At 33.2% G+C, this 14,358-nt stretch overlaps 1 protein-coding gene across 3 annotated transcripts; it reads right to left on the minus strand.

Moving 5' to 3' along the window:
- Positions 1 to 441: 441 nt before the first annotated feature.
- Positions 442 to 14,321, minus strand: LOC122404043. Of its 3 annotated transcripts, none has more exons than XM_043407905.1 (17): positions 14,216 to 14,321; positions 10,857 to 11,069; positions 10,458 to 10,571; positions 9,731 to 10,210; positions 9,263 to 9,604; positions 5,446 to 9,172; positions 4,898 to 4,967; positions 4,720 to 4,791; positions 3,063 to 3,252; positions 2,865 to 2,981; positions 2,588 to 2,764; positions 2,360 to 2,527; positions 2,145 to 2,237; positions 2,005 to 2,047; positions 1,794 to 1,906; positions 1,548 to 1,678; positions 442 to 749 (listed from the first exon to the last, which is right to left on the minus strand). In XM_043407905.1, the coding sequence occupies exons 2-17, from the start codon at positions 10,992 to 10,994 to the stop codon at positions 731 to 733; spliced, it is 5,994 nt and encodes a 1,997-aa protein (XP_043263840.1). In that variant the 5' UTR covers positions 10,995 to 11,069; positions 14,216 to 14,321; the 3' UTR covers positions 442 to 730. The 3 variants fall into 3 exon arrangements, with proteins under 3 accessions (XP_043263840.1, XP_043263841.1, XP_043263839.1); XM_043407906.1 differs by having other exon boundaries at positions 5,446 to 6,624; positions 6,718 to 9,604; XM_043407904.1 differs by having other exon boundaries at positions 5,446 to 9,604.
- Between the last annotated feature and the right edge of the window lie 37 nt (positions 14,322 to 14,358).

Here is a 14,358-nt window from a genome sequence, read left to right on the forward strand (position 1 = left end):
TATGGAAATATGTATAGCGAAATGATTTAAAAATTTAATTATATAGTAATTAGTTTCGGATAATAATATTCATGAATAATCCCCCAACACATTTCTTAAATAAATTATTATTACGATGCAAATAAGAATACTTACTTTGGTAATGATGTTTTAGCAGCAATAAATTAATGTATAGTCCAAGAATAGATTTATTCTCGGTCATTAAAATTCTAATTGACAACGTTTTTGATCTACTAAATGTAGAACGCCATAAGCAATTTATACATCGTAAGAATTCTAAGACACGAATCTACTGCAAGTAATTAATGGTCATTGGTATGAAATATCGTAAAATTTTTTCAACTTTATTTTTTAGTTCATCCATACAATGGTAATTTCTTCAAATTTTTTAACACATATCGTTTAGTTTCTCGATAATAGAATGGTCAATAGGCAGCGTAGGACTATTGTGTACATTTAAACTATAGATCTACCTTATTATACATAATACAGGAATTATATATAAAAATGTATAATGAAAACATTTTCATTAAAGGTATGTTATTTATATACAGTAATTACAGCGTGCAATAATTTACATAAGCTAAAAGGACTTTATGCCGATTCTACTAAATAATAATCTTTCCTATAAGACTGTATTAGAATCGCCATTCGAAGAATCTGAAGGTTGTAGGTACCTTGCTTTATCGCTTCTTTGTTCGATCGTAGCCGAATGAAAACAGAATTGTCATTATGATAGCGAGAAAAACCTGCAATAACAATGATCGTATAAGACACCGGAATTCGCTAATTAAACTACATGTAAAGATATTTATAATACAATAACAATTTAATACTTGAATTTCACAAAACGTATTTGAAAAAATAAAAAGCGACATTATCGAATTAAATAAGGATAAAAATAAAAATGCACATATATAAATCATAAAAATGCAGGTTACAATTTATGGAAAATTTAATATAACATTCACACTACGCCTTAACCGTTTCCACTTGAATTCTAGCTTAAATGTGTCTTTTTAAAGAATAGTCCACAGACAAATATATGTATACGATAATAAGAGAAACGTAACGCTTCGTATTATATTCTCCCTCTTGTTTTAAAATAACAACATCTTCCTCGCTAAAATATTCCGATGTTAATATATTCTTAGGAAATTTGATAAAACTGTAACCGTTATACCAAAAGGACAGTCTTTGCGCGTTACAGATAATACTATAAGAATACTTTTCTTACTATCATTCACCAGATTCTTACATCTGGTATCATGTTTTACTTGCATAAACGTGATAACGTTATTTTTACATACGTTGTACAAACATTACATTTCATAATACAAAAGTTAGTCTTTTCTTTGAAAAAATACAAAACAAGAAAAATTAACGTATCATTACATTTCCTGTTTGCAGGACCAGTAATAATATCGTTAGATTTACTCTTCAACTGATTATATAAATTTTTCGACTAGAATTTACAGGGCAAACAATATTAATTTTACTTATAATTTTTCCTAGATATTCCAGAAGTAGAGTCAAGTCATATATACTTTGTGCGTGTTAAGGCGCTTCCTCCTTTTGTCGGATCCATCATACGATCCCAATTGGTGTGACCAACCACAAAACCTACAGCACGCATTTTTTCTTGTTCCTTACGTTCTTCTAAATCTGCCCATCGTACCTGTATAAATTCAGATACGATAACATAGAGATTTATAGAAAATTTCATGAGCATTCCATTAATAATCTCAAATTACATTATCTCATTATCATTGGCAAGTTAAAAGTGTACTTACACGTTTTTTACCGGAAGTATCTTCCATATTATAGTAGTCTGGAACTTGAAGAAAATCTTTCATAGTTTGTACTTTTCCTTCGCTCTTCTTCTTTGCAAGCCCATCCAAACGGTCTATATTACATATTTATATAAAATAAGCAAATACTTAAGAAAAAGGCATAACCAGAAAGAAATGTCGACGATATTTTATACAGTACATGATAGCTAACCTAATTTATCTTCTGCTTCCATGCGTTCCCACTTGCTTACTCCCTAAAAGAAAAAATGGGGGAAGAAAAACAGTAGTAATAGTAGTAATAATAATAATGATGATAATAATGACGATACATGATTGAAAATTTAAACTTACAACACTATCTTGGACATCCTCCTGACTGTCTAGGCTGTCTTCATTTTGTTGGGAGGACTTCTCTAGCGTTTCCTCGCTATCTTCCATATGAACCTATTATAAAATACTGAAATTAAGGGCATTACACGCGTACTATGCTACGTTACAGTATTGCACGAAAGCGAATTTAGCTGTAATCTGAATTGTAAATAATGATATATGGGGGAAAAACGTACCTCCTCGATCGCCTGATCTTGCAACATTGAATTAACGTCCAATTTTTGGTGATAACTTGGGGTAGGTTCAAAATAATCTATAATTCTGTTTATTTCATCTTCCGTACGATTATGGATATTTCTTTTTAAACAGATTTGTAAATCCATTTCCATTTCGCATACGTATACCTATGAACGAATAATTATATAAAAGAACGATTTAACAGTTTTCATTCTAATAAAACTTACTTTAAAACCTTTGGTTTTAGCAAAACTCCACATTTCTTCATAATCAGATATTTTTTCATTAATGCAATCGAGTATTATAAAGTTAAAGAAACCATCAGTGATATTTTTTTTAAAGGCTTTCACGAGCGATGTTACATAACTCTGTTCCATTGCTTCTTCGTATTCATAGATCATTTCCTACAACATTCGTCAAAGTAAAATAAATTGTGTCAAAATAGAAACAAAGTGAAGAGTCGATGACCTTAGATTTATTGAAAACTAATAGTTACCACTATACCTTGACTGTAACCTTTTTTCCATTATCATCCGTGGACTCCATTTCCTTTTCGATCAAAAAATAATCATCGAGACTTAATATTCTTGGCGCCGAACCTCCTTGTTCAATTTCTTTATCCTATAATATAATATACGTATAGAATTATATTAAAGAAAAATACATTTCACCGAAGAAACTTCAAAGAACATATAAATTTACTTTAATTAGTTTAGCGACAAATGATTTTCCACTGCCTGGTGGACCTCTCAAAATGATGGCTATTTTTGGTGGTCTGTTCTGACGACCCGGAGGACACAATAAATCATCCACCATTGTACAGTTTGGTGTTTTTGGCAGTTCCAAAGTTTTTGGTGCTGGTCCCACCACATTATGCTGTGTATCTGTAACACTGTAACATATCATTTTTACTTACTATGAGATCTTTATAATCCATTTAGAAGTTTTAAATACGTTAATCGTCGAAATGAAGCAATTTGTTTTTTACAACATAAAATTAAGAAAATTAACGATGAAACATAAATGATCACAAATACATAACGATTGATATATCTTTGAACATGTTTTGGGGTATTTAAAATATCACTGTCGGTTGGGTCATAAGCAGAGTTTTTTCACGAAATATTCAGATATATAATATAAACTATTTGTCAACAATTTTAAAGTGTATCGTATACAGTATGAAAATAAATAGAAATGATTTTTTCGGTAATTGTAAAAGATAGCAACGGCAGTATAAAAACCTGTAAGTATGGTGTACATTCTCCTATCACCTGTACAAAGGTGAAAAAAATTAAATTGTAGAAAACACGTTCGTACGTAATACAAACATATAAAAATAAAATATGTTTGCATTATGCCGCTGTACATTTCATTCGTTTAACTTGGTTTAAGTTAATTCCCGATCACTGTTAATATATTTAGCGTGAGAAAAAACATATATTAAGTTCTGTTTATTAAGTATCAACATCCAGATCATCTAGAGATGCTCAAAAAGTCGTCAATTTCTAAAAACAATCGCAAGTTGTACTATTCGTACATACGTGGCATATTATATAATATATGTGCATATACTAGAGTCAATACAGTGACATTAATAATGCTAACACATGTACAAAGGGTCTTATTCAATTCTTTCCACGCTGTTATTTTCGAGTTTAGTATTTCTCATGTTTTCTTTTCAAATATACCATATCAAACATAGTTTATTTTGAGAGAGTCACGTTTTGGTCAACGTAACATCGTTCCAGGCAGAGTCATTTTCAAGCTATGAAAGTGATCTTTATTTTTTTGAATAAAATAATGCATTTTTCATTGTCTTGATATATTTGTTCAAAAGCTAAAAATCTAGATAACGAGAAATGTATCGTTCCATTGAAAAAAGTAAAGGTCCCCTTCAAATCTTGAAAACGACTTCTTCTATGACCAAAACATGTTGCCTTCGACAGAAACGGAGTCTCATTTGATATATCTGAAAGAAAAAAACTACTAGATTCAAAGATGACAGCGCGGATAGATTAAAATAGACCATCCTCTACGTACGTGTGTAAATTCGATAGTGCAACTAGAGAAAACCAATGGTTTTCAAAAATATTTTGTACGCGCCAACAAGATTCGCACAATATATTTGTACATTTTAACGGTTCAAGACATAGCATAAGTTTCCATAAACAAGTCTTCGTACCTTATGCAAAATGCAATATATCCATTTCAAATAATCTATAAATAGATACCCACTGGTATGACATAGCATAATGTGAGTCTGTTTAAGAACACAAAAGTTGTAAATGCGTTTATTTTACAGTTCTTCGAACACTAAACATCTAAGACGCATTTAATAATTAATATAACAACATACCTGATATCTGACGGCTTCGTCTCTACGACGTTCTTGTTTGAGTTCTCCTGCCACTTTATATTTCCTTTCGATCTAAAGAAAGATATATTTTCAAACGTGTTTGGTATAAATATCAATATAGTTCATTTACAAATGTACATATATAAATTTATAAATTAATTATTCGATATTACTGTACCTCTCCTCATTTTTGTCATTCTCTTCGATCGTTTCCTTTTGCGAAGTTTCACACCTTTCTCGCGTTCGTTCTACATTTTTTAAAAGACGTTAACAAACGTGAAACCAGTCGTAAAATTTAATAATAAAATAAGTACATAATTGGACTATGTGTACAGATTCCTAAATATAGTTTCACACGTGTCCTTATTGTATTCGATCAATTTTTATTTATAATAAATGGACTATAACATTGAAATTAGAAAATTGTATTATATTTAATTAAGATTGAGATTTTGTCAGTAACGCATTTTCAATTTTTTTTAAAAGAAAAAAAGGAAAGGGGAAAAAAATCCCCGTTATACATATACAGGATGTTTGACCATCCCTGGGAAAAAATTTAATGGAAGACAAGGGGAAAAATCTTGAATTTTCTAATCATTTAGTACACACACACACCCTCAGTTTTTCGACCCGGTCCCCGTCTTCAACTGTCCCAATTTCGATGCTGTGTAATATAGTCGCTTTATCATAATCAAAGACCAAATATTCTACCTTCACGTTCTTTACCTTTATAGTCTTCTCTCTCTCTGCGTTCCCGTTCAGACTTTTTATTATTAATCAATTCCTCGCTGTCCCTTCTTTGGCTATAATCTCTGGATCGCGTAGAATCTGTTTTTCTTGAATAATGTTCGTATCTCCTCATTTTCTCTGTATAGTCTTTCAAATTTAGTTCATTCTCCTCCCAATTTCTGAAATCTTTCTTTGGATAGACCACATGATCCGGTACCAATGGCTTTAAATTACCATGCCCATAATCAAAGCACTGCACAGGAGTTAAGTGATCTTGAATCGATGTACGAGAAGTATGGGCATAGTCGATTACTTTGGCAGGTATATGTTCAACGAATTTCTTGTCAGCGGTAGCCCCGCCATGATTATAATTAAATTGTTTTTCTATGCAAAATTCTTTAACAACTGGACACATAATTTGAGGCTGTCGATTATCCAATGATCGTTTTTTGTGCATATTAGGGCTAGCAAACTTTCCATAATCGCACCCCGACGACGATTCTCCATATCCAATTTTACAATCTCCAGGTGTTAAATCAGTTATACCTTTTTCTGATCTTTTATCAGGTACGTTAGATTTATTTGTATTTATAGGAGACCGTCGTTCTATATTACTCGCCACACCTTGACTCAATATTTCATTTTGTGGGGGCAACGGATTCTCGCCATAACAGAAATCTTGTCCAGATCTTTGATCAATATCGCCAAAACTATTTTTAGAATATGGTTGCTTCCACCCTGAATTTTCACTGGAATTAAACTGTCCTTGCTGCGCATTCTGTTCTAACTGGTTTTGATCATTAGCTTCGAATGCTCCTCCATCGCCATGGACCTCAGGATCACCGATTCCTGAAGCCTCTCTGGCCTTGGGGCACAAACTATTATCAATTTGTCCCCTTGGTCGATACTCCCCAATTCCTCTAACATCAAATTGTCTGTCGGTAGGACCTCGAGATCCAAACGAAGCATCGTTTGGACCACCGCTTATTGGACCTCGTGATCCAAAGCTCATGTCGCTTGAACCTTGAGACCCAAATCTTCCTTCAACGGTAATACCACATTGTTTCTCGTTGAATCTACCGGTGAACTGTCCATCGTTTGTTCCTTTCAAACCAATTGAATTACGCTGATAAGAAACCTCATTGCGTCGTAAACCGGAGAATCTATCATTAGGTCCTGAAAATTTCAGTTGCCCTTCGTTAAGCCCTCTAGGAGTAAATTGCATCTCACCAGAACCTCGATTATCGAAAGGTACATCGGGTGGCCTACCAGGACCAAATTGTCTATTGTTAGGTCCTTGAGATCCAAATTGTCCGTCGTTCAGTCTTCTTAGCGCAAACTGTCCATCGTATCTGGGACCAAACTGACCAACGTTGGAACCTCTGGGGCCAAACTGCCCGCTATTAGGGCCTTTTATTCCAAACTGACTATCGACAGGACCTCTTGGGCCAAACGATCCGTCATTGGCACTTCTCAGACAAAACTGTCCATCGTTGATTCCTCTCGAACCAAACTGAGAATCATTGACACGTCTTGGACCGAATTGTCCATCGTTAGGTCCTCTCAAACGAAATTGTCCATCATTAGGTCCCCTTGACCCAAATTGTCCATCGGTAAGAGTGCAAGGAGGTCCTAACAGGTACGAATTTGGATCGGAGGAATTAAATGAAATGAAATCTCTAGGTTCAAACACGGGAAACCTGCCATCATTAGCACCTCTGGGACCAGAAAACGGTGCATTTGGTCTACATTGCATTCCTCTTGAATTAAATGAACTATCAAAATTTTCTCTAGGGTCAGAGCACTCTGGATTGTTGGGAAAAGGTTTCGCGGATGGCTCTTTTGCATCATATGAATCACCTGTTCTTCGCAAAGGATCAATAATAGGCTCGTTAGCGTTTGTGGGAACAAGACCCAAATTTGGAAATTCTGGTGGTGGCTCCATATTTAAATCTTCAGGTTTTGGATCATTTTCTCCCATGAAAGGTAGCACGTCAGTTTTCTTGTTAATATCGGTATAACTATTAGATGGATCTGATTTTCGTTCTGTTGCTTCACCGATCACACTGCGAGTGCCCTGTTCCAACAGAGTGTTACAATTTCCAGACGGATTTTCATTCTCTTTAGTATCGTTAGTATCCTTTCGCATCGAATTGTCTTCGGGAAATTGAGCTTCCATCCAAGTTGATGTTTCCAATAATGGTATCTCATTTTGTACTGGATAATTTTCAGGACAATCTTTCAGCGTACTGTCAATATTTTGTTCGTTTGAATTTAAATTCGTTACTTCTGCTTGTTCTGGCACAATAACAGATTCACCTTTATTCTCAATATGTGTATCTGTATCGGTACGAAGATTTATCATCATCTCTGATCTTGGATCAGTGTTCACAGAATCCTGTACTTGTTGCTGCGGGCTAGAAGCGGCTCCTCTAAACGAAACTGTTCCCCCATCTCGGGAATCAAATAAATTATTACGTCCAATTCCTGCGGAACAGCGCGATCCAAATTCCGAATTTCCTGGAGGTTTAAAGTCTCCAGCCATTCTAAAATTACCAAGACCACCTGGTCCGAAGTTAGAAGATACGCGCGGCCCAAAATTATTATTACCAATGGAACTTTTCATAAATGGCGAATCACCGGTAATTTTTTTAAAGCTTTCACTCAACGAACCAACGCCAATACTTTTATCAGAATCAAGAAAACTTGGTTTAAAGACATCCAACGCAGCTCTTCGTTTTTCCATAAGCTTCTTCAATTCTGGCGCAAGTTTATCCGGTGGTTCAAACTGATTGCTTCTACCGAAACTTCGAGTAATATTTGGAAACCCATCGCGTCTATTATCTCCCACATCTTTTTGATCGAAACGATCTAGATTATTCCTATTGAATCTATCGCCTCCCAGGCCAAACTGCTCGATATTTGTGCTAAATCTATCATTTGGTCCAAAGCGATCAGTGACAGACTCAGTTCCTGATCCAATTCTATCCACACCTGGTCCAAATCGATCATTTCCAAATCTATTGTCTCCGGATCCGAATCGATCATTACCAAGTTCAGATCGATCGTTTCCTAAACCGAATCGATCGTTTCCAGGTCCAAATCTATCATTCACCGAACCAAATCGATTGTTCCCTTGTCCAAAACGATCACCTCCAAGAGCAAATCTATCGTTATTAAAGTTCATCTTCTGTTGACTAAACTGATTATTTCCTTGTTCTGGATAATTTCTATCTTCTCTTATAAACTGGTCATTTTCTGATGCTCGGTCATCGTTTAATTTATAATTATCATTTCGTTGACCAAATAAATCATTGGATCGAAATTGATCCAATGGTACACTATCTTTTTGTCGATTAGATTCATTAATGGTAAGATTATTTGGATGACCCATTGGACCAGCTTGACTTAAACGATCACTGTGCGCAAGATTTCCATCGGGACCGGCTCCATTATTTGAACCAAACGGAGATCTTCCTCGAACATTTAATGAAACCTGCGACCGCAAATTATTGCTTTGCCGTGTATCGTTATTAGCAAAACCTGGCGGTGGCTGTGAGAAATTTGGTACATTTGGAAAATTTGGTGGTGGTTGTGTAAAATTTGGTGGAGGCATTTGCGTTGATGGCGCGCCAAAAGGTGGTGGAGGCACACCAGTCATAGACTGAAAGTTTGGAAAATTCGATAGATTTGCTCCTGCGTTGTAATGGGACTGGGACGTCCACTGTTGAGAATTCCAAGGAGATGAAGACATTATATTGGAAGATATCATGTTCGTAACAGGTAACTGAGATGTTGTTGATTGTGATATTACCGGAGAGGAGGATGCCATAGTTGTCGTTTGAACATTGGATGCTGTAGTTTCTGTAGCTGGTGGTGGCGGTGGCGGTGGCGGTGGAGGTACATTAGTGTTTTGTTTCCCAGTTAAACCAAGAGTTTTTCCAATGCCTAACAAATTGTTGATCAATCCTTGGTTTTCCGTGCTTGACAGAATATTCATTATTTTATCATCACCGGGTAAGTGTTTATTTTTATCAACTTCTGTCTTGGTAGCAGCTTGTTTTTGCTGTTCGCGTTTCCTACGCATCTGTTCCCGTCGCTCGATAAGTTTCTCTCGCCAAGATGTCCATTTTGCTTCGTACTGTTTGTATTGGGTCTACAATAAAATAATATATATATTTTTTAACAAAATTTCGACTGAGACTACTTCGCGTATAACATTTTAATTAATATGTTAATCTCTTTTCTTTTATTCGCACATAATAATCATAATATTACTTACCTTGTCTGGGTGGTTAGCATTTTGCTCTTTCCACTTATTAAATTGTTCCTCCCATTGTTTAAACTGGGCATCAAATGTTTTTTCAGCCTCTGTTAACTCTTCATCTTCAACTTTTAACTTTTTAGCACTATTAGATTCACTAATGTTACTACTACCGCGTTTACCGGTCAAAGTATTTTCTTTACTACAATTACTGCTTTCAGGAGGTAATGGCGGCTGATTTGGAGGTAAAGGGGGATTTTGGGGACAGTTTTGTGCACTAGTTTGCACCGTGGTATTCGCACTTTGTTTGGCTGGAAATAATGGAAGATTGTTCTGATGCGGTGGTGGCATGCTTGTAAATTGATATGTGTTTGGAGGTAATGGTGGTTTTGTATCTTCCTTTGGAAGAGGCGGTGGGGGTTGTACAATTGGTAACTGTGACACCTGATTAGTTATGTTCATATTCTGCGCCGACATATGCTTCATCGTTTCCTGATACTGAAACAAAATTAAATCGATGAACAAATGAATGAGATAACACGAATCAATAGAATCTAATATTATGATCGAAAAATGAATTTACTTGACGCGTTTTATTAATTTTTAATTCAAAAATAGATCATACTTTGAACTTTTACCAGAAATATATTAGAATCCTAATCGTCCAAGACACATTTCTTGCAATAATAATATATTAACATGCTTTGATCGAAGCCATTTAACGACACAGTAATCTTCTATATACCTTCTCTCCGTATTGAGCTTGCCACTGCTGATACTGTTGTTGCCATTGCTGCCACTGAGCCCAATTCTGTTGTTGGGCTGTAGCCCATTGTTCCGCAGTATATCCGCTAGGTGCCTAATAAAAAGTAACGATAGTTTTATTATATATATATTATTATATATAGTACGGCATAATTACTCTCCTTTCAACATTAAATAAATTAACACATTCACTGTTGTATCAGTAATTAAGATCATATTAACAAATAGCTCTCTGCTATAAACCTCATAATAATTTTACAGAAACAATGTCTTGTACATTTTAATCGATATTAACATTCGATAATTTCAATTAGATGCTTGATTGCTCAAGACGGTAAAGCAATACGGTATAAGAATTGATTTTTAATGTAATACTTACTGGTTGACTGTAATACTGCATATATGCTTGCATCGTAGCCATAGGATCTGCTCCAGGTGCAGCATAACCAACTGGTGGTTGCGGCATTGGAGTGGCAACAGCACCAGCTGACAATTGCCATTGGTTCCAATTTTGCATTTTTAAACCCTCTCTCTAGCAAATGGTTTGCTAGCGCATTCCAAACTGTTTTAAGGGCCGCAGTCCGTTCGGACGCTATTTTGTATTCAAAGAAAATTGTTATAGAGTTACTGCCACACATGTTTATAATTTATAGTAAATATCCCTATTTGTTTATTTATTTTACTTTCGTAGCATGGCCACCAATCATACATACATTTTAATAAACTCTAAAAACAATTAATCAAATGCATTTGTCAAAATTATATGCATTTATATACAAATATGTGCTAGTATCATAAATACCGAGACCATTTTAAAATAGATACGTTAAAATGATATACCTGGAATATTTTATATTGTTGATAAAAATATATTATAATGCGAAGATCATATTAAATTGCGTAGGTGATAATTTACTAAACTAGTAGAATATACATATATAATGTATAAACAGTTTCTTATTATACATATAATAGCTAGGATACATAACACGAGGAATAAAATTTTTTGTAAAATCATCGCAAAATGAAATACATTATTATTAAGCAACTCATAATTAAATTAAACAGTGCAGAATATATTTGATGCAATAAATAAATGTCCAGTTGTTAACATTAGTACACATACAAAACATGTTCGATCAAGTTTTTTATCAAGAAATCCTTTGGATTCTATAATTCACCACAGTGAACCAACAATTGATTAAAAGTATTCTATTCTATAAACCATTTATATTATAAAGCTTCCATAGACAAATGTATCATCGCCATGTTGAACATAGCATTGAAAGCTTTCAAATTGTAAAATATAAAAATATAAGTTTTACAAATCAGTTTGTTGTATTAATTTGTAAGGTATGTTTACACACACGTTACATTTTGTTTGATAGATAACGATACATGTGTTAAAAAATCAACAAAAATATGTGTATTTGTTCGCATAAATATTTTTCTCTTGTATCTTACAAAAGAACTAAATATTATAAATATATTTGCAGACAATACAGACAAATAGTACAAGTATTTTAATGTACACGTATGCGGTATATGTTGAAAAATAATTCTTCGTATAATAGATCTTGGTTTATAAGTAATATACGTATATGCAGAGTGTCTTGCCAGAAACAAGCACCTTAATATTTTTGCTATTAAAAATAATAAAAAGAAGCATTACGTACAAAAGTTGGAAAAATATGTTATAATGCGAGGAACAATATCATTTATATAATATGATTTCAAGAACGACATACCTACATGTATCAATAGTTTCTGCACGAGTGGAAGAGGTGATTTGAAGGTCAATTTTGTCTTTTCAAATCGAATCTTCTACAGGGAAATGGATTTTAAAAATAAATTTATTAAGGAATATCTACTCTAAAACTAATAGGTTCTAGGATATTCGGCTTCTGAAGCAGCATTAAAGCACTGTTTACATCTAAGGAGATGAAACACGCATGCAACATAACAATAAAAAAATTACAATTTCAATACTTTAGTAGCTGAATATCTCAAAAACTACACTTTTAAGATAGATATTTATGTCTAAATATCTTTATACTTAAAATTCATTGCTCTATTAGATTCTTCCATAAAAAATTGGACTTTTGATTTAAGAATGCAAAGTTGATGTTCAAATCGTCTTTATGCTTCCACCCACAAAAAAAGCTATTGTCAGTATATTATTTCCCCATTGAAGCCATACAATTTTTGCACGTAACACTGTCTTCTTCTTATTTAAAATAACAAAAATATTAATATCGCCTATTCCTAGTAGGATACCCCAGAAAATGTATGATCAGGTAATCTGCACAACACAGAATATTTTGCCGTAATATACTTGTAGTAAATTTAATTAAAAAGAAGCAATTTATGCAATTGCGTTTCGTTTACTTCCACGCAAAGGGAAGAAAATCAATATTGATTGTCAATATATATCGATCAAAAGATTTAAATTTACACCAAAGATAAATGTAAATAAATCTTCTTTTCAAAATCGTAAAATCTTTGCATTCAACGAATTATAATGTATTTACTTCTTAGTTAAAAATAAATAAAGATTTCTAGAAATTAGAATAAAGTTAAACTTTAATAGTTATTGCGGATAATTAAATTGCAAATAATTATCTTATTATCAAATAAATTTATTTAGTTAATTCTACATTAGATTCAATGAATCTATAGTATAATAATGTTCTTTTAACAGATTTAGCTGCTAAATAAATTTATTTGAGAACCAAATAGTTCCTCTGGAAAAATATAATATGTGTAATTGTCGAAGGTCTGTACAAAGATGTATAGAATAACATTAAAACAAAACCAACTTTAATAACTACTTATTACAAAGTATATAAAATACATCCCAATATGTATAATTAATGTATGCTTATAATTATTAAAATATATATCGATAGAAAAATGTAAAACACGTATAACTATGCAACATATTTATGAAAGGTTGTGACATAGTTTAATTACTTTATAGACAGATACATATGTAACAAGTTGCAGCGCCTTAACAACATACAACGATTCTCTTCATACTTTTCAAAACATTAAGAGAATGTTATTTGCTGCGCAATTAGAATAAAACACATCTTGTTAAAATCAGATATACTTTTTAATGTATGGATCAAAACTGATACTATCGCAATGAACGTAAACTACTTCCTATTATGATTCAAATTACATAAACAAAGAAAGTTTGTAATACACCTTTCATATTTTCTTTATCCCATTGTAATGTAGAAACGATGCAGAAAACTGTTGTGCTATTAAGCATATATTTGTCATTTATTTAAAATGAATGTTCAATGCATCAAGAGCCAAATTGGGTTGTGTAAAGTGCATTGAATTATTCAATATAAAATACTAAAAAGTGAAACAATCAAGAGAAAAGAACCATGAAATATGCTCGTTGATTGAATATGTAAATTCATCGATGGAATTTCAAGAATATGCTGTGACAAGCAATCTACGCAATCGCCATGATTCTTAGCGAGAAATAAAATTCAATTCAATGTAAATATATAACTTTGAATTCTGGGTTAGCAATAATATAATAAACGCAATAAACCCTTCATCAGTTTCTTATATCGATATAAACACATTTATATTGTTCAAATATGTATATAATGAGCCGCGTTACCGCGAATAACTCATTCATGATCTATCGAATTCTTACAAAACTGTACAAGGAAAAGATATAATTATAAATACATGAAATTGAAAAATAGTACTCACGACTGGATATCCAGAAAGCAGCGAAACTGTTCACGTTGAGTTCCCGAGAATCACGCTTTCTTAAACGATTACTAACGAAAATTGGCACAAGAACGTCGAAACTGATCGAAATGGCGGCTAGCGGCGACAAGTCAACTAATTTC

Source organism: Colletes gigas, unplaced genomic scaffold, assembly GCF_013123115.1.
Source record: "Colletes gigas isolate AHSC1104 unplaced genomic scaffold, ASM1312311v1 Colletes_gigas_Sc00097, whole genome shotgun sequence".
NCBI classification, from domain to species: Eukaryota; Metazoa; Arthropoda; class Insecta; order Hymenoptera; family Colletidae; genus Colletes; species Colletes gigas.

What these genes read in the sequence shown, in the direction of transcription:
- LOC122404043 (XM_043407904.1), bottom strand. Translation starts at nt 10,994, where the DNA reads ATGCAAAATTGGAACCAATGGCAATTGTCAGCTGGTGCTGTTGCCACT. An exon ending in ATGCTAACCACCCAGACAAG is followed by an intron (nt 9,605 to 9,730) that starts GTAAGTAATATT and finishes ATTTTATTGTAG; the next exon opens with ACCCAATACAAACAGTACGA. An exon ending in AGAGAGAGAAGACTATAAAG is followed by an intron (nt 4,968 to 5,445) that starts GTAAAGAACGTG and finishes TAAAAAATGTAG; the next exon opens with AACGAACGCGAGAAAGGTGT.